We start from the raw sequence: 27,730 nt of genomic DNA on the forward strand, positions 1-27,730 counted from the left end.
TTAGTTGCTCACACCACTGTGGCAGGTCTGCGATCCATCTCCTCCTCCAACTTCACCATCTGCTGCATTGCTTTGGCCTGTGGCGGGACGTTAACACAAGGTGTAAGCCACCAACAAACACACACACACACTTTGCACAAACTAAACCTCAACGGTAAAGGTGTGTTGTGTAGCTACACATCTTTTTGTCGAGCATCTGTCACATCTCGTTTTGGTTCCCAATACCCTCTTTAGATAAAACTGTACACAATACTTCCACATGCTTGGTAAACCCCTACCTTCTGTCACTGCAGGATCTTTACGGCGTTAAAATGTGTTATCTATTTCACAAGAGGGATGCTAGCTTCACCCAATGTAAGGACTTAGAACTTCTACTGGAGGTATCTGCTCGTGTCAGCTTGCGGCTGAGTGATACCAAATGCTTGCTAGGATGAGCATGTAATGGTCGCTGCAACACAGAGGAAGCAGAGGAGTGTGAGCTGGCGTGAAAGCGCATTGGGCGACTTCCTCCGCCCGGTGCCGCTTCTTTCTGCTTAGTAATGGCGTATGAGTCATAGTGATAAATGACTCCAGCTGCCGGAGAGCACTGCAAACACCCCGAGCACCGCTGACTGAAAACGCGGACGCGTGGTTTTGCATCACAAAGGGCTGCGACTCACACTCTTTTCCCCTCTTTTTATCTACCCATCTCTGGAAAGACCGGCCTGCGCTGCTCTGCGGCCCGGCTCTGCCTCTAATAGCAGTTCCCCTCAGGAGCATCTATGATAGTATTCATGTCATTCTCGGGGAAATACCAGTCCTCTCAAGCTCAGAGAGGGGGAAACTGGGAAGGTAAATTTAAAATGTCTAACGGGGGGAAAAGGATAAAATGAGGGAAAGACCGTTGTGGAGCAAGTGAAGCGCTGAGAGTTAGGTGGTGCTGTGAATTAGATGCAGAAAACAGAGAAATGGAGCAGAAGGGGAGAGTTGAGTGAAAATGGAGAAGCCTACCTTGAACTTGTTTGTTTGCATGGTGTGATTTCAAAAGCTGTACCAAAAGAAGCAAATAATATTTAAATCAAATGGATTTGTGCATACATGTACGACACATGTACAGACAATGGGGTATGGTAAGATGGAAACACACAACACAATAATGAAGACCGGAGACCTTTATATCTGAAATAGACCCGGATATGAATTCCACTGGACTTAAGTGTTCATCTATTTCATTGCTGCTTTGAGAAAGTCGAAAACCTATGTTGCCTGTTTACAGTTGTGTGCACCTTTTGAGAAGGCACGCCCAGTTGATTACAGTATTCCACCACTGTGTGATAAAAAAAAAATTGTGACATAACCCATTTTCCAATTAAATCATCTAGCCTGACACATTCAGAGCTTTCAGTTATTTTTTTGGGTTTTGATGGCTGGTGAAGCCACACTTCAGGCAGGATTAGGAACTAATTCATCTTAAATCACACCGCAGTTAACCAGCCCCCCCCCCCCAAAAGAAAACAAAAAAAAAACAGCAGCCACAAGACAAGTATGTGACAGCTGGGTACATTTGGGAGGAACATGCCATCGGACCCATGGACCTGAGCTTAACTAGCACTCATGTTAATAGTTTTGCTGATCTAATGGGTCCAAACAGGAGCCAAAAATTACTGGCCACCTGTCCAATTCTGGTAAATTCCAGCTGTGGTTGGTAAGTGTTGTTTGTTTTTTTTTTTGGCCCCCCCCCCCCTTTTTTTTTTCTCCCCAGTTGTACTTGGTCAATTACCCCACTCTTCCAAGCTGTCCCAGTCACTGCTCCACCCCCTCTGCCGATCCAGGGAGGGCTGCAGACTACCACATTTCTCCTCCCATACATGTGGAGTCACCAGCCGCTTCTTTTCACCTGACAGTGAGAAGTTTCGCCTGGGGGACGTAGGGCGTTGGAGGATCGTGCTATTCCCCCCACTTCCCCCTCCCCCTCGAACAGGCTCCCCAATCGACCAGAGGAGGCGCTAGTGCAGTGACCAGGACACAAAACCACATCCGGCTTCCCACCCGCAGACATGGCCGCAGACACGCCTGATGGTGTTTTAATTCAACGCTAATTTTTGTTTTCCAAATCCTGCAATCCAGTTCAGCTGCTGAGGTATTGATGTAATTCGGACTCTCTGTCTCTCTGCGCCACAGCGGCTGCTCACCAGAAAGATAATTAAATGCTCGATTTGGGAATTGTACCTGCTCGTTGAACTTGTCCAGTTTCTCCAACTGTTCCCTCTGGTTCTTTTCTAGCTGCTCCATCTCCTTCTGGTGCTTCATGGCCAGCTAGAGACGCACCAGCAGGGACATTGCCAAAGTTAGTTAATCCTGATATCTAATTCAAATATCTAATCAAAGACCACCCATGCAGCTAAAACACCATTATCACATAGTATAGCGTAATGCACAAGAGGAGACGTTATCATAGAGTCATAAAAGCAGTGAAGCATCTTGAAATTTTGCCTTGAGTAAAAGCAATGAAGGTTAAAGAATAACACCAATATGACTAAATCCTTTAAAATAAAATCAACTTAAAAAAGGATAAGCTATGTTTATTCAAGTTCGTGCATTATGGGTATTAATAAAGAACTTATCTTACTCCAACTTATTTTAATATACAAAGAGATGCAATGGAAAGAGATGTGTGAAAATATCAATCAGTAAAATGGGCCTTTTTCAATAAGCTGTATAAACACAGTGGAATGAGAATCACATGGTTAGGGTGTGTTTGGCATCCAAATTGTAGTAAATAAAAAAAAATTAAAAAAAACGTGAAAAGAAACTGTAAAGGACCGACCCTTTTTCTCTCGTCCAGGAACTTTTTAGTGTTACTGCTGTTCAATTCTCGCACTCTCCTGTGGAGAAAACACAGGCGAGGGTTGGACATTACAAAAACTACGCAGCACTGCGCTGACTTGCGGATGGGAACAGACACATGCATGTGGACGGCATACCTCTCTCTCTCCGCCTTGTTTTTGATGGACTTGTCCTGGCTGATGGCTTTGCTGTTCTCCATGGAGGTCTTTGCCTGGTTGGCGCGCATCTCTTTGCTCTGCCTGTGACGGGATACAGTAAAGCCACAACAGGTAATTAAAGTTAAAATATTTTAACTTTAATAATCTGAATACTACAAAATATTAACATCTGGTATTATTACAAAACACAGCTTTTTCTTAATCGCGCCAAAAGTGGGACATCATGGCATCTGAAATTCCACATGCGTTGTTGATATGTTTGTACGCTTCGGCCAAATGACAGCATGATACGTTGTTCAGCTTTCAGAATGTGCACTGACCGAGGTGTACAAGCCATAATACTTTGCAAAATAAAGAGGGGAACAGCATATGAATAAAAAAAAAAAATAGTACATGGGACGTGCTGTAGTATTCAGATTACTATTAGACTATTCAAGGGGTCTTATCCAGGTTTCCCACAATAAAGATATAATATTTACGTGTCAACTCAAAGACAGAATACTGACTTATCCCAAATACATATGTGCATGTCGTAAATGCAAACAATAATTATAATGATAACATCAGGGGGAAAATAAGGATATAAAAAATAAACATACTAACATACAGTGGTTTTGGATGCATTTTGCTGGTGTGTTTCTCTTTTCCTTTGGTTACATATCCAAGGTGTGTGTGTGTGTGTGTGTGTGTGTGTGTGTGTGTGTGTGTGTGTGTGTGTGTGTGTGTCTCACCGCTCATGGATGAGTTTGAGCTGCATGGTCTGCTGTTCTTGGACAGTGGTCAGTAGTTTCTTGAGGTGCTCACACTGCTGTGTGACATGGCTGTCCCTCATCTCCTGTTCCTCGTTGCTGTGGCTGCTGATCAGCTCTGACCACTCCTTGGTGTGCTGCGCTGTGATTTCCTTCACCTACACACACACACACACACACACACCAATGGTTCTCTAGCTGTACTAGTTGAACTTTGCCTTACAGTTAAGTTAATGCCATTAGGTCAGCCTTGTGGTATGTAGCCAGAGGTGTTGAACCTTAGCTTTGTGGTCAGTGGTTAGTGTTTGGATCTTATCTTCTGTCTCCTTCTTCAGCTCTTGGCAGTTGTTTTCCCTGTAAGAACAACAGATACATTCGAACAAGGGTCAAAATCAACGAAACGGTGGTAATGAAGCACTTTATACAAGCCGCGATGTCGAACGGTGTTTTACTGAGAAAAAAAGAACTTGAATACAGATAAAAACAAAAGACAAAAACAACAAATGAGCATTATAATTCAGATTAGAATCGTGTTTATTGGTCATGTAGGTTTGCACATACATGGAATTTGACTCCGGTTTCTTGGCTCTCTCAGTGTGCTTAACATAGAATAACAACACTACAACACAACGATCTTCAGATATATACACGAGGATTGACTTATACAGGCAAAATAAGAGGTGATAAAGTGCAATGGTGCAGAGAATTACGAGAGGAAAGTAGACACAGGAGGGTAGGAAGTGATGGATCGGATTATTAAGAAGGCTTTTGTATTCCAGTCATCTCAAAAGCACATGTAAAAGTTGTGTCCTTCAGTTTTGTTCTTCAAAGTATTGAAGGAGAAGTTTGAATTAGTAGTTAATACTAGCGCTAAGTTAAAGGGGCTGTGTGTACTATTTTGTCTTTCCTGAAGCATAGCACAGCATAGCATAACATAGCTGTGTGGAGTTTGCATGTTCTCCCCTTGTGATTTTTTTTCATACCCGTTTTCTGGGAACTCTGCCTCTGATTGGCTAGTACTCGTTGAGAGAGCGTTCACCTGGATTCCGGGAAGACCCGCCCCTACTCTATCTCTGATTGGCTAACCCTATCCCTAACCCCACCCTAACGCTAACCTTAACCAACCTAATCAACGGAGCCAACGAGTACTAGCCAATCAGAGGCAGAGTTCCCGGAAAACGGGTACGAAAAAAAATCACGCGTTCTCCCCGTGTCTGCGTGGGTTTCCTTCGGGTGCTCCGGTTTCCTCCCACAGTCCAAAGACATGCAGGTCAGGTGAATCGGCCGTACTAAATAGTCCCTAGGTGTGAATGTGTGTGACGGCCCTGTGATGGACTGGCGGCTTGTCCAGGGTCTCCTCACCTGCCGCCCAGTGACTGCTGGGATAGGCTCCAGCATACCCATAACCCGGAGTAGGATAATCGGTTTGGATAATGGATGAATGGATGGCTACAATCACAGCTGCCCTGATCATTGGAAAGTCTGGCCATGACACCCCCTATAAATGTTCTTCAGTTACCATCAACTCTCTGAGGACGCCAACAATTTTCACTCTAACTGCATGTGGTTATTAGCCCTGGTGTTTTTGAATTGGTAGCATCCACGAGCAGCAATATAGTGTATTGATCTGAATATAAGACAGGTTTTTTTCCTGGAAATACATCTGAAAAGGTGGGATTGTCTTATATTCGGCATCTGGACTTCAAAATGTCTACATACATTCACAACAACAGATGGCACCAAATATCTGTTAAACGAGTGTTGCCCTCCTGACTGAAGCGAGCCTCTTTTTGGCTGGACTGGCCTGTGCGGCCAGCCCTACAAATGCCAATGTCCCTGACTGACTGACTGAGTGATCAGTGTGACATGATTGGGCTGCTGGATCAGGTGAACAACAACAGTTCCAGCTAGCGGCGACCAACGACATCACTGAAGTTACACGATTGGTCGGCCGACCAACGATGTCGCAAGTAAGACAAGTTTCCCTATTGGCTGTGAATTAGCGCAGTGGTTCGCACGTGCGCTAATGAATGTAATGTAACGAGCACGAATGACTAAACTCGCTAGCCCGTTGGCTAAGGGGTCAGACCCTTTAGTTGACTGATTAGCGCAGTCGCCTGTGGTGCAGGTGACCTGGGTTCGCATCCCGGCTGCGGCGGTTCCCGACTGCCCCCTGAATTCGCTACATTGGTGTGAGAAGTGGGATGGTGAGACCACGAGGCCATCGGAAGCGCGTGCGCCCAGAGGGGTGAGGGAGCTGGTATGCTGAAGCGTGGGGACGCACTTCCCAAAGGAGGGGGGCAGTGTAGCGACCACAGACAACTAGACTCGTTAGTCCATGGCTAATGGGTTGGACCCTTTAGTTGACTGGTTAGCGCAGTCACCCGTGGTGCGGGAGACCTGGGTTCGCTTCCCAGCTGCCCCTGAATTCACTACATTGGTGTCAGAAGCGGGATGGTGAGACCGACCGCTAGGCCATTGGAAGCATGTGCGCCCAGAGGCGTGAGGACGCGCTTCCCGAAGGGGTGGGGTGGGGTAGTGTAACGAGCCCAAATTACTAGACTCGCAAACCCATTGGCTAAGGGGTCGGACCCTTAGTTGATTGGTTAATGTAGTCACCCGTGGTGCGGGAGACCCGGGTTCACTTCCCGGCTGCCCCTGAATTCACTACAGTAATATATTGCTGCTCGTGGATACTACTGAAATGCCTCATTGCAAAAAAAATAAGTCCAGTTCACAAACACCAGGGCTAATAGCCACATGGAGTTAGAGTGAAAATTATTGGCGTTATCCGATGAGAGGGTCTAAGGACAGGATGTTGTGTTGCTGTTAAGCCCACTGAGGTAAATTTGTAATTTGTGATATTGGGCTATACAAATAAAATGGATTTGATTTGATTTGATTTTCAGGTGGTAACTGAAGTGCATTTATAAGGAGTGTCACGCCCATACTTTCCACTGATCATGGCAGCAGTGATTGTAGCCAGGTGATTATTTCATACAAAAAATAAATTTGTGCTTTTCAACTGTATAAATAATAAGGGTTTGAAAACTGCTGTCCAGTACAGCCGCTGTTCAGGGAACCGATGTCAAAACAGCCACTTTCTAAATGTAGTCCCGGTCCAGCCATACTAGGTTTTAACCGAGTCTTGTTTTTTCTTTCTGTCAGATTTGTTTTAGGACTGTTCTACAATTAGACTTCACTTTGATGGTTAATGCAGTTAATGAATTTTGATAGGCTTTAAGGTTGTTTTTTCACTTTGAGATTGATAGCCTGATTGGCATTAGAAATATCAATAGACTACAGTTTATTTTAATTTTTATGGTATTTAAATATTATAAGTCATTCGTTTACAAATGTAATTTTATCTTATTTTATTTAAATGTGACAATTTCACCTAAAATATATTGAAAACATGATTTTATTTAAAAGATGTTAACAACAACAGCCTACTTTGTTTTATTCAATGTGTTTTTATTGTAAATAAAACGATTTTCTCTGTAAAATCAAGATTTGGTGTTCAAAAAAGTCTTTTTCCAAAATGAGTCTTGAATAAGGGGCGGGGGGTTCGTTTCTTATATTCGGATTTCAGAATCAGAATACTTTATTCATCCCCGCGGGGAAAGGTTGACACTAGATCCAACGGGGTGTAGACACGGAAGTAGACGTGATTGGTTGTTGCGTCGGCCACTAGGCAGCGCGGAACCTCGAAGCGCATTGATTGCCAGACCGACGGATAGAGCAATAGTTGGGGCGAATTAAGTTAATGTTAGTTAGCTAGCAATAGCATTAGGGTTAGGGTTACAGTACGATCTGGCAATGTTTAGGTCAGTTGTAAGCTAGCTAGCTAAATGTTTCACTGCGCATCGTTTGTTTCAAGTCAGTGCGCTTTGAGGTTCCGCGCCGTCTATTGGCCGATGCAACAGCCAATTACGGTTGCAATAGCCAATCACGGCTACTTCCGTGCCTACTCCCCGTTGGATCTAGCATCAACCGAAATTGGGTTACCAGCGATGTCGTTGGTTGGCCAACCAATCTTGTAACTTCAGCGACGTCGTGGGCGCCGCTAGCTGGAACCATCGTTGGTCACCTGATCTAACAGTCCAATCACATCACACTGATCACTCAATCAGTCAGTCAGGGACATTCCCGTTTGTAGGCTGCCCCCTGGCTGGTCCAGCCAAAATTAGGCTTACTTCAGTCAGGAGGGGAACACTCGTTTTAGAGATATTTGCCATCTGTGGTTGTGAATACATATTGCCATTTAAAAGTCTAGACCCGAATATACGACGATCCCACATTCCAGACGCATTTCCAGGGGAAAAAAAACTCTGTCTTATATTCGGACCATTACGGTACATAGGCTTTTGGTTAAAAGGAAAGGATTCACATAATGTTCTTGAGTTGTGAGTGCTTGTTTCCTCATTTACCCTCGTTTCTTAATTGCTTTCTCCAGCAATTTCTCCAGCGTTGTCTTCTCCTTGTCATTCAGAGAGACCATCTTGTCCACCTGGGTGCAATGGGATTTCTGCATGACGTTTTGATCCTGTGGTGATGAAACAAGTTGTGGTTGGAACAAATGAAGGTATTATAGGACATGGCAGCTCAGGACAGCCAGTTGGTAGGTCTGTTAGGGAGCCCAGGTATCTGCTAAAGGTTTGCTGATGCTAAGCGGCAGTTATAATCACTGAGTCGATGCCTTTTGGCATCAGTCACTGAAATCATAGTTGTCCTTATAGATACATATTCGTACACAGTTGTAGTCATGCCAGGTAATCAACTAATAGGAGACATCTGCATTAAGTTGTTGATTAGGTCTGGCCATATACAAGCACCTAATGTGGTCTTTATGATTCATCAAACAGAACCACTTTACCAAGTCTTGCTATTCACTGATTCTGTTGTGAATAGCATTTCAGATGGATAGTGTGTGTGTGTGTGTGCATGCATGTAGTTGTACACTTGTGTAGATAATTAAGGTGATAAAACAAAAGCCACGGGACAAAAGCCACGGGAAGACGAAAGTCTTCCCCCTTCTCTCCCTCAGCCTCTTTCAGAGGATTAATGAAAATCGAGTATCATGGCTCTTCAGTGGTTACGGGGTATGAACAATGGTTCTGTTCTATAAAAGAAAAGAAAATCACAAGAAAATCCCACCTTTGAATGTTTTTTCTTTAAAGTGTTCAGCTCCTTCTGCTGCTTCTTAATCAACTTAAGGTACGTCTGCAGGGAGATGAAAACAAAATGAAATACGGTAGACAGCACACTGCTTGAAGGGAGAAATGTTATTGAGCATAATCTTCCTTTGGTTGTGAACATTTAAATTCAGCTCAACATGCAGCGATGTGTGCTGACAGTGGCAAGGCAATGTGTGCATAGCAATACAACAACATGGCAATACATAGTGTTGCTCTTCAAGTGGAAATGAATATTCAGAAAAATAAATACAACAAAATGACAGTACATTTTATGTAGTTTAAGCCCCACTGTTAAGTCTGGCCTACAAACCCTGACTTTTCAAATCTGAGGTGACATCATTTATTTTCTATAGTTTTACACACCTTTTCAGACCTGTGTAGTTGACAGCTTTTAAGACAGTTCCAATAATCCACCACAAATTCAATAGTTCACAAACACCTTATGCTCTGGAGAAATTACAGAATAAAATGTTCTTTGCATGAACTCAATATGACTGAGCTTAACAGAGAGCATGAAAATACCCCAAGTGAACAGCCAATGCTGGTACTGGTATATTTTGGCTGTGGTTGGCAAATTACTCAATGCTACCAGCTACTTCGGAAGGTAGTCAGCTTGTCTTTATTTAGAAGAAGCCATTTTATTTTTTGTCATTGTATTCTTACAATGAAATTATTTCTCTGCATTTAACCCATCTTATTGTATAGCAGCAATGGGCAGCTGCAGCGCCCACGGACCAACTCCAGTTCTTCTTTCCATTGCCTTGGTCAGGGGCACAGAAAGGAGTATTAACCCTAACATGCATGTCTTTTTGATGGTGGGAGGAAACCGGAGCACCCGGAGGAAACCCACACAGACATGGAGTGAACATGCGAACTCCACACAGAAAGGACCTTGGATGGCCTGGGGTTCAAACTCAGGACCTTCTTGCTGTGAGGCAACAGTGCTAACCACTGTGCTATCATGCCACCCAAATTTGGTCTTAATTAGCCTTTTTGTACTCGTATTGCGGCGGCTATCTGATTAAATTATTAACTATGACTAAGCACTACAATTTATGTCAAACTGTCAGAGAATTGAATTGTCCAGGTGGTACGTTGACCCAAATCTGAGACTTGCAGCACCAATGTCACAGCATTCTAATATAAAGTGCTGTTTTTTGCCTTGCACCACAGTACTTTCATGCAGTGCAGATCTAAACTTAGCACAAAAAGTAAGGAAATGTGTGTTTGGTAGATTATTTCTTTGTTGTAACAATGCTTCTTGGCAATAAATCTTATATCAGGCACCTGATTGTCAGCACCTGTGGGGTACCAGAAGCTCAAAACAAGAGTCAATAGCAACAGCAGAATAAGCTGTTTGGCATTGGCAAACAAGATTTGGCAAATTTTTCATGGGCGCAACCCACATACTCAGCTCTGCTGCTCATCCCACAAATGCATGTTCCTTACAAATGTGGCGCCATTTAAAAGGGAAATAAACAGGCTTTCCAACAGTATAAGATTTATTGCCAAGAAGCATTGTCACAACAAAGAAATAATCTACCAAACACAAATTTCCTTACTTTTTGTGCTTAGTATATTTACCGTGTTATTAATCAATCTGAATATGAAGGATCGCTTGAAGATTTCACTAAACATTTTGTATGGTACTATTTTTTTTAACCCCATGTTGTTATGCACATCAGCTTTGTGTCGGTTGACAAGTATCTCAAAGTATAGGGGTAACTGACTCTGAGGATAACGGTCAGGAGTCGGGATACGAACCTTCATTTGTTTCAAGTCGTCAATACTGACATTAGGCACAAGCGCGGCTGTATCTGTAGTTGCAGAAGCACAAAAAAAAATCTCATGGTTGGTATCTGAAGCAAGTGAGTATTGACAGCTGTGTGTTACAAGTACATGTGCTGCACACATACAGCAGACAGGAATGGTTTTGTAGACAAACTACATAAGACAGGACAGAGTTTATAGTGAGTGCTTGTGTGTGTTTGTACCCTTCTTGGTCTCTGCGGTGTTGTTTTGAGCGGAATTGGAGGTCTGAGCCATGTCCGAACTGGCCTGCGGTGTCACGTTGGCCTTGACCGTGTCGCCTTTCCCCCTCCCCTTTTTATCGTTCTTTGAGCTCCCGCTGGGTACATCTGCTATGTCGTTCTACACACAGACACAACATTTCTTTTTCACATTGCAAATCTCAATTTTAAATGCAAATCTCCTGAACAAATTCTTCAGAATCCTTGCACGTATGTCTGCGCTTGTGTGTGTACCGTGTCGATGCCTAGAGCCTTCATCTGGTCAGCTCTCTTCTCAGCTATGGTCAGGAACTTCTTTGGGTCTGACAGGGCATCAACAATCGCTGGAACACACACAAGGTTTTACCAGTACAATACACACAGTACATGACATTCTCAGCAATCAGGGCATTCACAATGGCTGAAATACAAAACAATCTATAGTTGTATGTATGGGTGTGAGGGACTCTGGGTGAATTTACAAGCATGTTTTAAACTTCTTTCTCTGCTTTTTAGTACTACGGACATAAGAGTAATATTAATGTGTCACGGACAGTTTCTGTTTTCCTGAACACATCCCTGGTCATGATAGTAAAAGTTGGGCGCCCGGATAGCGTAGCGGTCTATTCTATTGCCTACCAATACGGGGATCCCGGTTCGAATCCCTGTGTTACCTCCGGCTTGGTCGGACAGACACAATTGGCTGTGTCTGTGGCTTCTTTGTAAGAATAAAATCCGGCTTCCCACCTACAGACTCAATTGGCTGTGTCTGCGGGTGGGAAGCTGGATGTGGGTATGTGTCCTGGACGCTGCACTAGTGCCTCCTCTGGTCAGTTGAGGCGCCTGTTCAGTGGGGGGGGGGTAATAGTGTGATCCTCCCACGCGCTACGTCCCCCTGGTGAAACTCCTCACTGTCAGGTGAAAAGAAGCAGCTGGTGACTCCACATGTATCGGAGGAGGCATGTGGTAGTCTGCAGCCCTCCCCGGATTGACAGAGGGGGTGGAGCAGCTCATCCCCATCGGTCTATGGGACAACTAGTGCATAATGCCACGTTTGGTGGGGGGCAAAGACTAATTTAGCAAGGGTACGGGTCAGGCGAGACTTGCGTCAAGCCGTTTGAAGCACAGGTGTTATTGTGCCAGTGCCACTTTACCCTTCATGTAGCCTGTCAGTGTTTTACATAATTTCTTGTTTAGCAAGGAGTGTCGCACAATGACCCAAAAGTCCATTTGCTGTTCTCCACTGTACACGCACTCATAATGGGCTTTGAATGGGTCTTCTAAAAATCAAAGTCACTAATAGTAAGAAATAAAACCACATGATTAATTTTCAATCAGGATCACAGTTAATGTTTTTTGCCCTAAACTGTAGATGGTGCAAATTAAATTAGAGTTTAGTTTCAGTGTCATTTAGATTACCGAGACATACATCAGTTCTTTGCTGAGACTGAACAAAATGGTTTTTTTTGTTATTATTTTGTTAACAAACAAATTAACAAAATTACACTATAAACAATAAATAATAAAAATAAATATAAATAAACAAATTAACTTTTTTTTTTGTTATTCTTCAACAAAGTATTCCTTTTTGAGACTGGTGACAATTTTCAGAAAACAAAGCTACACAAAGAATGGGAAAAACTCACAAAATCTACCCCAGTAGAAAATTATCTCACTGAACTGCAAATGGGAGATGGAGAGAGGAGAATAATTTGTAAACGATATCAAATCTTTTTGTCTATGAACCAAGATGGCTCTTTAAATATAAAGCGGCGATGGGAATCAGAATCAAACATGGGTATAACACAGGACACCTGGAAGGAAACATGCACAGAAGCAAACCCAGTCACAAATTCAAACACATGGAGGGAACTGAAATGGAAAGTAATCACTACATATTTTCGAACACCAGAGATGGTGTCAAAGATAGTCCAACACACACCAGTTCATGTTGCAGAAACTGTGGAGCACAAATTGGAAGCCATACTCACATATTTTGGTTGTGCCCTAAATTACATGTCTTTTGGAAAGAGGTATTTGATGCTGGTAAAGAAGTGTTCCAGCACAGTATCCCACAAGATCCTATGGGTGCACTACTGGGAGTAATACCTGGCGGTTTAGAGGGGCGGTCTAAGAAATATCTCCTAGGAATACTACTTACAGCAGCCCTGAAGTATATTACGATTAAATGGATGAAACCAGACCCCCCCCCCCAACCTTATAACTTATGGATACAAAAGGAGTGGGATGTCTACCATATGGAGCAAATAACATATTTAGTAAGGCTCCAAAAATGTATATTTACTAAGCGGTGGGGCCCTGTCATGGATCTACAATACAGTGAGGTTTTTTTTTCTCTTTTCTTTTTTTATTCTCTTCTCTCACTTTCAACTTTCACCTGTTGTTTCTCCGGTTTACAACATATCCCTGGTTTATGTGGCTATTACTTTACTTTGGAGTGGATCTTTTCCGCTGTTTGTCTACTTAATATTTGAAAGTCGTGATGTGAAGAATGTATATAGATGCAGCTGGAAAAGGAATAGTGTCGTTGTGTGAAAATATGTTGTAATATTGTTTAAAACTAAATAAATTAAGTAAAAACAAGAAAGAAAACAAAGCTAATAGCAGTGCTAATGGTTGCTTGGACCATGCCCCTGAGCTTTTTTAATGACAAGTCCAAATGTCCCATTCATCTGTAGGCCTCTGACTAGTTCAAAATGTCTGTTCAACAAATCCACTGTAATCATCATTTGCTCCATGCCATTAATTTGAATGTTTAAAACCAGCCCGAGGCAGAGAAACCCCAGAGAGACCGGGAGCCTTTCTGTTTTCTATTCCTCTCCTCCTCTCCACAAGGCTACAGCCGCCACTTTCCTAGTGCCCAGGAATAAATTGAACACAATGACAAAATGGGTTCAAAGTGTGAACTGTGTACATGTGTGTGTGTGTGTGTGTGTGTGTGTGTGTATGTGTGTGTGTGTGTGTTAAGTGCATGCCAAAAAAGATCAGAGGACAACAAAAGGGCCTGCTGAGGATGGACAATGGTCGCTCATGTAGATCAGATTGACACAATTGATGCACACACACAAAAACACACACACACACTGACAAAAACAGATTTTCTCTTGCTCTCATACACGCTCACTGCACTCTGCATACAAACAACAAGCAAAATCAAGCCGACTGCGTTCATGTTTTTTTTTTTGTTCTGTGTGAGCGTGTCTGCCCTCACCTCCAAAGCCGTCGGGCACGTAGGTCTTGAGGATAATTTGGCAGAAGACGGTGGGCAGCGACAGGGGCTTGTTGCCCTCGTTCCTCAGGGAGATGTGGCGGTAGCCCGCCTGAAGGCCGTCCAGGGGCAGGATGCGCTGGCCTATCAGCTTGTTGTTGTCATCGTAGACGGCTATACGCAGCACCGCCAGATCTGGTAGGATCACCTACGAGTGTTAGGAGATGTAAAAGGGGGAGAGGAGGGAGGACGGGAGGATGGAGGGGAGTGCGGAGTAGGAGGAGGAAAGGGAAGAAAAAAGAGAGGGTGAAAGAAAGAGGCAGAAAACGAGAAAAGGGTAAGTAAGAGTCACCAGGAATTCGGCCATCAACCCCACAGTAGGAATTGTGGGGAGCTTTTTACCATACTCAAATTATTCTGCCAAAAACCGCTAAACATGAACGCTGTTTTTGGAGGCAATCTAGCCAAATAATCTTTTTTTTAAAAAAATCTTTATTCTTTATTTTTTAACAACCTGCAACAGAAACGCAGCCATTAAGAAGAACGGCCACGGAGGAAAGAGTGACGGGACACTATCTGGAGACGTTCACACAGCGATCTGAGGGACAGCCGCTTGTGTCAAAGCCACATAGCATCACACAGCATATCGGACTACTGACAACACAATCTCTGCAGCTAACACACAGCCGGGGAATAGACTACATCTTGTATTTGCATGTACGTGTTCAGGTGTGCGTGTGTTTGTGTGCATGTTTTTGTGTGTTAAGTGTATGAGCCAGTGTGTGTGTGTGTGTGTGTGTGTGTGGTACAGATAAAAAGAGTTAGAGTTAACAGGGCTTGTGTGTGGAGATAAATGAACAGAGAACAAGTGAGCAAGAGAAAGAGAGCGAACAAGCAAGAGAGAGAGAGAGAGAAGGATGATTAATAACTGAGGAAAAGTGAAGGTAAGAGATAAAGCCAGGGAACGCTCACTAAGGATGATGTTTGTGTGTGTGTGTGTGTGTGTGTGTGTGTGTGTGTGTGTGTGTGTGTGTGTGTGTGTGTAGATAAAGGTAGCCTTGCTTGGAGATTATACAATACATGTGTATTAGTGGAGTGTGCTGTGCATGTGCTGAGGCACAGTTGTGAATATGTATGCAGGTCTGAAAATTTAAATATGTGTGTGTGTGTGTGTGTGTGTGAGAGTGTGTGTGGAGAGCAGCACTGCGGCAGGCTGTGATTGATGGTGTGTGTTAGCGAGCTGGAGTCACAGTCATGGCTGAGAGACTACTCATTTTGCTGAGAGCAGCACTATTACACACACACTCACATACACACCCACACACACATTCTTCCTCCCATCCTCACATGCTCCCTACTACCCCCCATTCTCTCCATCTCTTTATCTTTTTACCTCTCTCTTTAATCGTTCCTTTCAGAATCCCCGCCCAGTGCGAGTCATTCTTCCTTTTCCGCTTCCTCCACCATCTCCTTTTCCTTCTTTCTCTCTCCCACACTGCTACCCAAACACAGTCAAACTCAATCCCTCGTTCGCCCCGCCACAATCTCTCTCTCACCATCCCTCGCAAACACAAGGGAACAAAGGTAGGCCACACAACCCCACTCTTATCAGCAGACACGTTCCCCCCTTTTCACACTCTTCGTTTTCTTTTTCCTTGGGTCTCTAGATGAGGCAATCTGTTTTTTCTATTGTTTTTTTATTTCAGTCATTCTGTTGGTCTTCTTGTTCCAATTCAATGTTTATTTTTTCTTCGCCTGCTCCACCTTTCTGTAACTTTCTCTTCCTCCCCTCCCACATATTTTGACACCATCCTCTCTTGCTGTGCTGCACCTTTTCCTCTTAAAGTCTGGATTGGTGCCGTCTTCTCTTTCTTTTTATTCTCTCTCTCTCTGCCCAGTCCTCCTTTCTTCCCCCCTCTCCGCTGCGGTAAGGGCGTAGTAAACAGCTCCGTCCACCAGCGAAACCTCAGTTCAACACCAGTGCCTCCTGTGTCTTCCTCCTCCCTGTCTTCCATCATTCCTGTCCTCCTGCACCCCCCCTCCCATTGTTTCAGATAATGCAGCTTTTGTCCATGGTGAGCACGGCGTTCTGAATGTGTGCAACGCATTTCCTGCGCCGTGCCCTGTAAGGTATCTCCGCCTCCGCAGTTGTTGCCCCACCTCTCAAACCCCCCTCCGGCTACCTTTCTGAAGACGAAGGGCTCCTCATTGTAGGCGGGGTTCAGCCCGTTGTTCATCACCATGCGCGTGCGGAACTCCTTGCGGATGGTGTCCGTCGGCAGCCCGTACATGTCGACCTCCACGTACGTGCCGATTTTCTTATCCGACAGGAACTGGCCAGAGAACACCTAGACGGGTAAAAGAGGGAAATCTCTGAAATCGTTTGAGGGGTCGGAAGTTGATAATGTGGCCATTAATACGGATATCATCACAAACGGGCACTTTGGCGATACCGACTATTGCGTCGTCATTGTCTCTGGAATAGGACAGAAGGCCCTGAAGGGTATCATGGCTTTTTATTCAAAATGTGCCACACGTGACATAAATAGCAGCATGAGACAGGAAACAAACTGAGAAGGCTTGTGTTGATATGGCAACCGCTAAGGAAAAACTACATTTTGGTGGAACTACTAGCATGGTAGGAATGAGACTTTGAACAATTAGACTGCTTGGCTTGAAAGTACCCATTTTATGATTCTCACAATAAATCTATTTTATCTGGCTTTTGAAATGCAGTTTGTTTGGTCTTTTCATTTACACAGTGGTAAAACACTAATGAGATTGTTGTGTGTTAAATGATTCAAGGGTTTTGTGAAGCAAAGCCGTGCCTGCTACCTAATGCACAACATCTCAACAGGACGGTAAACGGCTGCGTTAACATTACTCCCCAGCATCTGAGAGTGCGGGTTTTTGTGGGGTCTTCTGAATGACAAAACTTTATTGGACTCATTCAAGTGCTATAAAATGAACAAATGAGGTTGTTAAACATCGCTGGCAGGCTCTGTAAGGCTACATTCAGACTTAAATTAGACCCAAGTGTGGGGTGTTTGGGTAGCGTAGCGCTCTATTCCATTGTCTACCAACACAGGACTTGCCGGTTCGAATCCCCGTGTTATCTCCGGCTTGGTCGGGCATCCCTACAGACACAATTGGCCGTGTCTGCGGGTGGGGAGCTGGATGTGTCCTGGTCGCTGCACTAGCGCCTCCTCTGGTCGGTCGGGGGCACCTGTTTGGGGGGGAGTGAGCCTCCCACATGTCCCCCTGGTGAAACTCCTCACTGTCAGGTGAAAAGAAGCGGCTGGCGACTCCACATGTATTGGAGGAGACATGTGGTAGTCTGCAGCCCTCCCCGGATCGGCAGAGGGGGTGGAGCAGAGATCGGGACAGCTTGGAAAATAGGGTAATTGGCCTGCTACAATTGGGCAAAAAGCCAAAATTTTCCTAAAATTTGAAGTTTTAGTGATTTTTAAAAATTTTTATAGTGTGAACCACATGTAAAAGCATCTTTTCAAATCTAATTTTAGCCACTTTAAACATGGTCCTACATCAGACGTACATCTAATATGCGGCCACGTGGTCCAAATCCGAATTGTAAATTCAGAATTTATGTAGATTTTATATCACTGTTCAAGGTACAAGTCACTGTCGTCATCAATCTGCGTCGCCAGGCTTCATGTATAGTTCAGTGGCTTTATCTGAACATAACCGGAGTAAGATGGAGGTTTGCGATTGAAGTTAGTGATGACTGAGGTCAGTGGGAGATGCCTCTACTTCCATCCATCCATCCATTATCCAAGCTGCTTATCCCAATTTGGGTCACGGGATGCTGGAGTCTATCCCAGCAGTCACTGGGTGGCAGGCGGGGAGACACCCTGGACAGGCCGCCAGTCCATCACGGAGCTGAAACATTCACACCTAAGGACAATTTAGTATGGCCGATTAACCTGACCTACATGTCTTTGGACTGTGGGAGGAAATGCACGCAGACACGGGGAGAACATGCAAACTCCACACAGAGGATGACCTGGGATGACCCCCAAGGTTGGACAACCCCAGGGCTCGAACCCAGGACCTTCTTGCTGTGAGGCAACTGTGCTAACCACTGCGCCACCGTGCCGCCAATACCTCTACTTAAAGAAGTGAAATGAACATTGACATTTGTACCTTGTTAGCTCATTTCCCCACGCATACTATGCAGCTATTCAACAACTTGCGCCAAAAAAGCATAAAAATACAGCTTTACTTATTTTACATAAGTCACCATATTTGAAAGGGCGGCGAGCAACATTCCAGCCAATAATTTTATATTATGTGTTGTACAATCCAATGAAATCCTGAAGGATCGAATCAAAGCTCTCCCTACCATGTGTCCTGCCCTAACATCCTGTTCTACTTGGCAATACGTCATATTACAGAATCAAAACACACCCTGAATGCCATTGCACATTGACTTTTTTTGGGGGGGGATTTCCCCCCCTCTTCTCCCAATTGTACTTGGTCAGTTACCCCACACCCCACTGTTCCGAGCCGCCCCAGTCGCTGCTCCACCCCCCTCTGCCAATCCGGGGAGGGCTGCAGACTACCACATGCCTCCTCCGATACATGTGGAGTCGCCAGCCGCTTCTTTTCACCTGACAGTGAGGCGTTTCACCAAGGGTCGTAGCGCGTGGGAGGATCACACTATTCCCCCCCACTTCCCCCTCCCCCCTGAACAGGCACCCCGACCGACCAGGGGAGGTGCTAGTGCAGCGACCAGGACACATACCCACATCCAGCTTCCCACACGCAGACACGGCCAATTGTGTCTGTAGGGACGCCCGACCAAGCCGGAGGTAACACGGGGATTCGAACTGAAGAGCCCCGTGTTGGTAGGCAACGGAATAGACTGCTATGCTACCCGGACGCACCATTGTCTTTAAGCTAAACATGAGGGCACACATTGCTTTCAGCCCTTGTTTGAATAAATTGCTACTGGAATCGCTGAGTGTGCAAGACTTCTGTTGTTCGTTTGCCCACAGAAGTTGTTTCAGGGTGGTGGTCTATTCACACTGATATCAAACATGAGTCACATTCAAAAAGGAATCTGAACAGCAACACAAAAAATATGGCAACAGAGAAAAAATTCAATTGCGTGTTGAGGCATGCACTCCCAGTGCAGCCTAAGAGCCTCCAGGTATCACCTTTAATCCCTGACAGCTTGGTTGGTTTAACTGACCTGTACGCTGCAGGTAGCGGCAATGACCCCATCCACGGGCGTCTCTGAAAAGGGGTCAAACATCCTGTCTGACCGCCGCATGAAGTCGGGCTTCAGCAGGAACCTGACCACACAGAGACATGCAGATTTCTTTCTCAATGTCATGATATGCAGCTGTGTGTTTAGGGTCTCAAAACTGTGGAATTACAAGAACTAGGATTATCTATTTGTGGATAATTCGATTCCAATCAAAAGAAGAACGTGAGAAAAAAAAGTGCAGACAGCAATATTAATGCAATCTGACATTACCATGGTCATGCTAATGGAGCCCTCGGAGATCTCACGGCGACAAAGGCGAGTTCAATGATCTTACAAAATACGAACTTTTTCTTCCTAGGGAGATTTTTAGACGTTATCAAGTCCTATAAAGTAATGGTCTTCTAAGGAGAAGTGTAAGTCAAGAAGAATTAATGCCTCTAAGTACGTTCGTGTGGGAGGGAATCTGCAGATGTTAACTCCGGGCCCATTTGAGTGGCATTAGTAATGAAGGGTGCCCATGACAGTGCTGATCGCCTCCCATATGAGATTTCCAGTACTAAGCGGTGAAATCTATTCCCCCGGGGTCCCTTATTAGAAGCTGAGGGACAGAGACAACGACGATGGAGAGCGAGGAAAAGAGGGAGAGATAGATGATGGAGACGGAGAGCAAGTGAGAGCGGCTGGCTCTGTTGCCGAGACGGTCTTCGGGGGAAAACACCGAGAGGAGAACTTCATCTCTGGAGCTCTCACTGGCTCTTGGGGTGGACGGTGGCTGCGATCACCGCCGGCAACCGCTAATGAGATGTGACACACTTTAATTGATGAGCTTTGGAGAGCGAAGCGGGAGGAGGGGCGGAACGGGACGAGATGAGCGGGGATGGAGGAAGGACGAGGAGGAGTGATGCTCTCACCCGCAGGAGCCGTTGTACTCAAACTTTCCCTGGTTCAACTGCATGGCCAAATCTGCAAGACAGAGATGGGGGGAGGGGGTTGAGAGGAGGTAAGTAAGACAAGGAATGATATCCAATGACAAAAAAAAGGCAGCTTTTACACGATGAATGATTTCATTCTTAATCTGCACTGTTTGGTGATGAATACTACAGATATTGGTGGCTTCTTTGACACAGAGCTCTTGCACTGCCCGAAAGCAGAGACAGAGAAGAGAGGAGAGGCTTTTTCTATTGCCCCGACATCTCTGTTTTCCCCTCCGCTAATCCTTAATTCACTCCTGCATGTCTTTTGTGTGCACCAATCCCTCCCTCCACATGCCGACTCACAGGAGGCCATATGGTCTGACCCCCGCGCCTCTGGTCATAGGGCAGCAGCTGTTTCACAACAGGCATCACTTACTTGGTCTTGAGTGTATGTGTGTGTGCACTTGTGTGCGTGTGAGAGTGTGTCTGCAGGTGCAAAGCAAAGAAACAATAAAAGTGTGTGTGTGTGTGTGTCTGCGAGAGAGAGAATGCAGTGGATGATTGCATGTCTGTGTGAGAGAATACAGTGTGTGTGTGTGTGTGTGTGTGTGTGTGTGTGTGTGTGTGTGTGTGTGTGTGTGTGTGCATGTGTATGAATAGGTATGTGAGTGTGTTTATATGATGCACACAAAGGTTCATTCATTACTTTTTGCATGACATAATGTTGCAGGATGACATGCATACCAATTAGAGAGATCAAAGGTATATCTCTGAACCAGCACAACACATAATATAATGAATAGTTGTTATGTGTGCATGAATTTGTGTGTGTGTGTATGTTAAAAGGGTGGAAAGGTTGAGAGGGGCCATAATTCTTTTCATGCTCAGTATTGTGTACTGCAGTACCAAATGTCAATTTGTTTCTACACTGTTTGTAACTATGTGCGTTTGTGTGTTTGAGGTCAGAGGTCCCATGTTGCATGCTGTAATTTTGGGACAGATAGTTGAGTAACAGTATGTGTGTGTGTGTATACCCATGTATACATGTGTAATGTCAGATGATCAGTGGCTTGAGCTGAAGTCAAGTATTTTGGGTTAAAAAAGGTTAACACCACGTGTGTATTTGTGCATGTATGTAAGTACTGCATGTGTGTGTGTGTGTGTATACATCCATTTTATGTGAGCTCAGAGTGCTGCGTGCTGTGGTACCTGGGGTCTGGAAGTTGAGCGAGACCATCTGGCAGCCGGCGTTCCAGAAGATCTGAGGCATGTAATTACTGGAGTCCACGCGGCCCCCTTTGGGGTAGATACGGCTCATCTGACGCTTGTTGTAGCTGCGCTGACGTTGAGGAAAATGGCATTTAAAAAAAGAGGAGAGGAAAGTTTGTCTGTGTAAGCCTCTGCGTGCGAGTGTACATGTATGCTTGTGTGTGTGTGTGTGTGTGTGTGTGTGTGTACATCAAGCAGACCGCAGGACTATTTTTAGTGCGGAGCAGCTTGGGGTCTGGCGGTCCATTGGAGAGATTACAAATATGTGTGTGTGTGTGTGGTAAAAAAAAAAAAAAAAAGCACACCGGCCCTCTCGAGACCCCGAGTTCTTTTTCCGCCAAAGGAGAGTGCAAAAAAATGTGGTTAATAAACATTACCCGTGTCCCGCCAATCAGCTCATATCTAGGTGACCTAAATCCATGAAGTTTAACCTCAACTTTTTTTTTCTTCATATTTTTCACTTCTCTTTTGGTGAATACATCACGGCCCTGCCCGGAGCTGCACACGAGGAGGTAACACAAAGGGTGGTCTGACAGGACGCAGAAGCGGGGCAGGCTAAGCTAACTGCTAGCCCATGCAGACCGGCAGTTCTGATAACACTGAGGGTGGTCTGGCGGTGGCCTCGCCTGGCGTTGACTGTGTTTTTGGTGTCGTCGCGTGGAGGTGTGTCGAGGGTGTCTGGCTGGGACAGCTGGTGTTGGATCGGCCGAGGGAGCTTGGTCTGCTGTGTCCGGTGGGCCCAAGGACCACGGCCCTGCCCGGAGCTGTGCCCGAAGAGGAAACACTGAGGGTGGTCTGACAAGATGCGGAAGTGGGGCAGGCTAAGCTAACTGCTAGCCCATGCACACTGACAGTTCCGACAGCCATCCTGGCTAGCGTTCGTTCCCTTCGGCAGGGATTTTTTTGTTTAGTTTGGATATATGTGTTAGTTTGGATATATACTATGTTAGTTTGGATATATATGTGTTCTTGTAGTTCTTGTAGTTTTTGGATATGTGCTTTTGTCTTTGTGTTGCACTGCTGTGGGCCGGGGGAAATGACGTTTCGTTTCATTTCATGCATGCAAGTACATGAAATAAATGACAAATAAAGTGTTCCTGATTCCTGATTTTACAGCTTGTACGGACAGACGGCTGTGCCCAGTAAGTCAGCAGGGGGATAAACCAGTACTAGAGCTACGTAGTCAGTGCTTCCTCACATTAAACTGTGTCTAAATACACCCAGGATGATGTCAGTCTCCAGTGCAACTGCTAATGGCTGCACTCTTACTTTAGCTCAGCTACACCATCAAGTGAGTTCCCTAGAGCCCAGAGGATACTTGACAAATTCGATGGCGTTGGTCTTCAGATAGCCCAGGCCAACCGACTCATTGAAAGACGACATGTTATGATAGATGTTCCTCTCTGAAAGATACAGGATAAAAAAAAGCAAGAAAGAATGAGAGGAAAAAGTTTTTTGTTTTTTATACATTAGTGCTTAGCCTGAGTAGGGCTCCAGCAGACTTCATGTAATCATGGAAGACAGGAAATGAATAGAAACGGCAACTTCCTAACTCATCATTCCAACCAACCAATAGTAAGGAATGGAAAAAAAACAAACTAAAACTTAATGGGGAAGAGCGGAACTGTTATTTTGTGAATACTATCTAGCTATAGTTTTATCTTAGTCAATTCAGGGAGTGTTTTCTATATAAGTTTTACTCTTACTCTTGGCATGGCTCTATAAGTGTAATGTAAATTGTAACAAAACAACATTTTGCTGAACTCTATATTGTGTGTGTGCTTTAAGATACAGTATGTACTTTTTGGGGGATTTATAGGGACAAAAGAGACAAAAGCCTGCAAATCCTTTAAATCATCTTCAAAGCATTTTCTGCAAATTACACAACATGTAGAAATACGGCTTTAACCCAGGATAAAGGAGCTCTTTCCACACACTGCAAAGAAAAACAAACTTTTCCCACTTTTGGAAGAAACCTTTCCCACACATTGATCAGCTGCGCTAAAAAACCGAGAAAGTTGCTGAACGCGGAGTTTACCCTCTGCCATGTCAAAGCTCTGGAACTTGACAGGCTGTGCGTAGTTGACCATGGCTGAGAGGTAGGGGTGAATGTTGGTGGTGGCTCCCACGTACGTGTACTGGGCTATTAGTGCCTCTTCGGAGTCTTCTGCTGCCTCCCCACCCTGCATAAAGACACACACCGTAGTATATTATACCAGCCGATACGACCATCACGCACATCTGTACACATGTGTACTTCATGGGTACCCTATGTCCTCATACAGACAGTCAAACTCCAGACAGGTGTATCTGTATGTGTGAAAGTTTGTGTGTGTGTGTGTGTGTGTGTGTGTATGGTTTGCGCTCACCTTTTTGTTGTTGTCCTGGTCGGATGCTTCAGAGATGTCTGTGGCGTCTGTTGCCTCTGTGGCCTCTGAAATCTCTGTCACCTCATCATCATTTACCTACACACACACACACACACACACACACACACACACACACACACAATTCATCTGTAAGTGCTTTGCTTACATCACTTGGTCCCAAGGTCAGCCCTATACTTTATAGATAGCTTTTCACCATCAGATGTAGCAAACTCTCAAAAATTGAACAGGGTCGAGTTGCTCTTTAAATTTCTGCAACCAGTTCACCAACTGAAGCCATTACATGGTCCCTAATGGGAATACAGGGGTGGACACAACAGAAACATCAAATTAAAGACTTTAACTTTGAAGCAATTGAATAAAAATGACAAAGGCAGCTACACAACTGAGTCGCATGAAGCTGAATGCCAATTAGCAGTATGCGCTCAGCTGTAAAAGAGGTTTGTCAATCAACACTTTATATGCATGTTTTCAAAACAATATGAACTTCCAAAGAGGCCAAATAGTTGTTGTCCAAGTTGCAGAGTCATCATTCACAAAAGCTGCAAAACTATTTAGTGTGACACTAGGAGCAGTCTCAAACACCATGACACATGGACCAACTACATCAACCAACAGGTATAGCTGGACAATCAGCAGGCTAACTACACTACACATCACAACATAAATATAGCTTCAAAAATTACCACAGAGTTGAATTAGCAGCTCTGTGACACTGTCTCAATGGAAACCTTTCATCATAAACTTCACAAAGCTGGAATTTATGGAAGTGGCTGTTATTGGAAAACTGCTTGTGGGGCGTCCGGGTGGCATGGCAGTCTATTCTGTTGCCTACCAACACGGGATCGCCGCTTCGAATCCCCGTGTTACCTCTGGCTTGGTCGGGCATCCATACAGACACAATTGGTCGTGTCTGCGGGTGGGAAGCCGGATGTGGGTATGAGTCCTGGTCGCTGCACTAGCGCCTCCACTGGTTGGTTGTGGTGCCTGTTCAGGGGGGAGGGGGAACTGGGAGGAATAGTGTGACCCTCCCATGTGCTACGTTCCCCTGGTGAAAAGAACCAACTGGTGACTCCACATGTATCAGAGGAGACATGTGGTAGTCTGCAGCCCTCCCCGGATCAGCAGAGGGGGTGAAGCAGCGACTGGGATGGCTTGGAAGAGTGGGGTAATTGGCCGGATACAATTGGGGAGTAAAAGGAGGAAACCCCCCCCCAAAAAAAAGAACAGAAAAAAAAAGGAAAACTGCTTGTATCCGAGGCAAACACACAAAGACATATGATCTGGTGTAAGGAGTATAAAACCTGGATTTATTAGTAATGGACAACACTATTGTGGTCTGATGAGTGGTCTCACCCTTTTTCCTACACCTGGATGGGTTTGTGTTGGGAGGAAGCCAGAGGATGTCCTCAAACCCCAATGTCTGTTGCTAACTTTTCAACATGGTGGTGGTCCGTCATGGTATGTGGAACATCTCAATGGAAACATCCGGTACAACGACTGCTCTACACCATCATGTAATAGCCATGGAATATGAGGCCATCCTAAAGGACCAGGTATACCCTATGGTGCAAACACTGTTCCCTTATTATGTTCCCATTTCCCAAAAATAAAATAAAATAAATAAATACAGCCCCTGAACACAGATAAACGAATTCAAGCGCGTTTCATAAACACCGGGAGTGAAGTGAAGTGAAACGCCCTCCATGACCTTCTCAATCAACAGACCTTAACATCGATGAACAATGGGCAGTTTTGGAGAGCAGAGAATGAAGTAGATATCCAGCTCAATAGGCTGTCAAAGAACTGAAGGCTTTTCTACTTGAAGAATGGTCCAATATCCCACTGCACACAGTACAGGACTTGCATAACAGCATACCAAGAAAGACTGAAGCTGTTTTTAAGTCAAAAGGTGGCTCTTCTCCTTATCAGGAATGAGATAGCCTATCAATATATTGTTTACTGTTTCTGTTATTTTGTCCAACTCGTGTATTTGAAAGCTTCCGTGTTGAAGTGTCTTTATGCATGCTCAAAAATCCAGGAGAGAAAATCCCAGAAAGTTGAATTAGTTCATCTGGACATAATGTTTATTGAGAGAGAAACGTTTCATCGCTCATCTAAGTGACCTCTTCAGTCTCAGCTGACTGCAGGTATCCCCACCCTTATAAACAATACAGTGGCATAACCACCGAAACCAATGATCGGCTGGTGCACTGTGTACCATCAGCTGATCGAAGAGAGGAGGACGACAGCTGTCTAAGTGTAAACCAGTGGTGATTATGTATGTGGTGGGAGTGTTGGAACAGCTGAGATGCGTATTTTCAAAACACTGTCTCAGTTGCTTTCAGACCCCAAAACACACTACACCAGAAAGTGGTCCACCCCAAGGATCGAGTTCCCTGGCACAAACAGAGCAATATAGTGTACGCTAATTGCTGTTACTTGTACATCAGGGAAACCAAACAGATGCTGACCAAGAGGATGGCACAACACAGAAGAGCTAACACATCAGGTCAGGACTCCACAGTCTACACCATCTACAGGCCAGTGGCCACTCTTTCAAGGATGAGGATGTGCACATCCTTGATAGGGAGGAACGCTGGTTTGAATAGGGAGTCAAAGTGGCCATCTATGTGAGGCGGGAACAACCATCCCTGAACCGGGGGGGCGGGGCTAAGAGTACATCTGTCACCATCTTACAATGCTGTGATTGCAACCACTCCCCAATCCTCTGTGAATAGTACACATGGCCATTGTAACTCTAGTTAATGGTCACGGCAATTAGCATATGAAACTGATCACTGTTTTTGGTCGTTATGCCACTGTATTGTTTATAAGGGTGGGGATACCTGCAGTCAGTTGAGACTGAGGAGGTCACTTAGATGAGTGATGAAACGTTTCTCTCTCAATAAACGTGTCCAGATGAACTGACTCAACTTTCTGTGATTGTGTTTAAAAGGCCATGGCACATTTTTACTGGTCTGATTTTCCACAGTAAGCACAATCACCCAATAAGTTTTTTTTAATTTTTATTGCTAGATTAAGAACTATTTTGGTGATGTACACCATCACCCAAATAATACCATAATGTGTATCTACCTACCTGGCACAAACGTCCCTTTTCCACTACATGGTACCGGCTCAACCCAACTTGACTCGCAGAGTGTCGTTTCCATTACCGTAACAGTGCCCCCTCAGTGTAGCTGGTCCGCGTAGATTTTGGTACCCGCTCCAGTTTTTTTGGAACCTCGACAAAGGTGGTACCAGAAAAGTGGTAACAGTTACCAAAATGCTGGTACTTCCCGGTAATGGGAAACGAAAAAAGTCGAGTCGAGTTGAGCCGGTACCATGTAGTGGAAAAGGGGCAAAAGAGAAGTGCCAGAGTGTGCAAAACAGGGTAAAAGACCAACAGAAAATAAGCAATTGTAGGAATAAGCCTAACTATATCTAAGATAATGTGCTAGAGATAAGAGATAGAGCAGTAAGTGCCAGGTTTCTCCATTGTACTGAACAGTGCCAGTTTGTATGGAAAGCATGCAATGTGTCTCTGTATCAACGCTAGTGAAATGACTCAGATAATCCATCTCTACTGCTCTTCTTACTCTACATGCGTCACCATCGGCATCCATGACAAGTAAGTGTCTATATCTCTGGAATTGGTTTCACAAAGGCAGCCACTTATTTACTGTCGAGATGTGGCATGGCTCTCCTGAGGATAGGGAGGTATGGTCACCTTCTGGATGCCAAGGATTTGTTTG

At 44.7% G+C, this 27,730-nt stretch overlaps 1 protein-coding gene across 1 annotated transcript in view; it reads right to left on the reverse strand.

Annotated features, from left to right (window-relative positions):
* LOC130125229 (1-phosphatidylinositol 4,5-bisphosphate phosphodiesterase beta-4-like) overlaps positions 1–27,730 on the reverse strand; it is a 109,462-nt gene continuing 81,732 nt past the window's right edge. The window contains exons 21-40 of the mRNA XM_056294737.1: positions 23,955–24,050; positions 23,624–23,768; positions 22,904–22,988; positions 21,526–21,650; positions 20,314–20,365; positions 19,385–19,487; positions 16,353–16,517; positions 14,173–14,377; positions 11,196–11,284; positions 10,926–11,082; positions 10,696–10,742; positions 8,891–8,956; positions 8,164–8,279; positions 4,012–4,087; positions 3,716–3,891; positions 2,964–3,065; positions 2,807–2,864; positions 2,209–2,295; positions 991–1,027; positions 1–77 (exon numbers count right to left, since the gene is read on the reverse strand). Coding sequence (XP_056150712.1) covers positions 1–77; positions 991–1,027; positions 2,209–2,295; positions 2,807–2,864; positions 2,964–3,065; positions 3,716–3,891; positions 4,012–4,087; positions 8,164–8,279; positions 8,891–8,956; positions 10,696–10,742; positions 10,926–11,082; positions 11,196–11,284; positions 14,173–14,377; positions 16,353–16,517; positions 19,385–19,487; positions 20,314–20,365; positions 21,526–21,650; positions 22,904–22,988; positions 23,624–23,768; positions 23,955–24,050 — 2,064 coding nt within the window. The remainder of the gene's footprint in view (positions 78–990; positions 1,028–2,208; positions 2,296–2,806; positions 2,865–2,963; positions 3,066–3,715; positions 3,892–4,011; positions 4,088–8,163; positions 8,280–8,890; positions 8,957–10,695; positions 10,743–10,925; positions 11,083–11,195; positions 11,285–14,172; positions 14,378–16,352; positions 16,518–19,384; positions 19,488–20,313; positions 20,366–21,525; positions 21,651–22,903; positions 22,989–23,623; positions 23,769–23,954; positions 24,051–27,730) is intronic.

Source organism: Lampris incognitus, chromosome 15 (assembly GCF_029633865.1).
Source record: "Lampris incognitus isolate fLamInc1 chromosome 15, fLamInc1.hap2, whole genome shotgun sequence".
Lineage (NCBI taxonomy): Eukaryota > Metazoa > Chordata > Actinopteri > Lampriformes > Lampridae > Lampris > Lampris incognitus.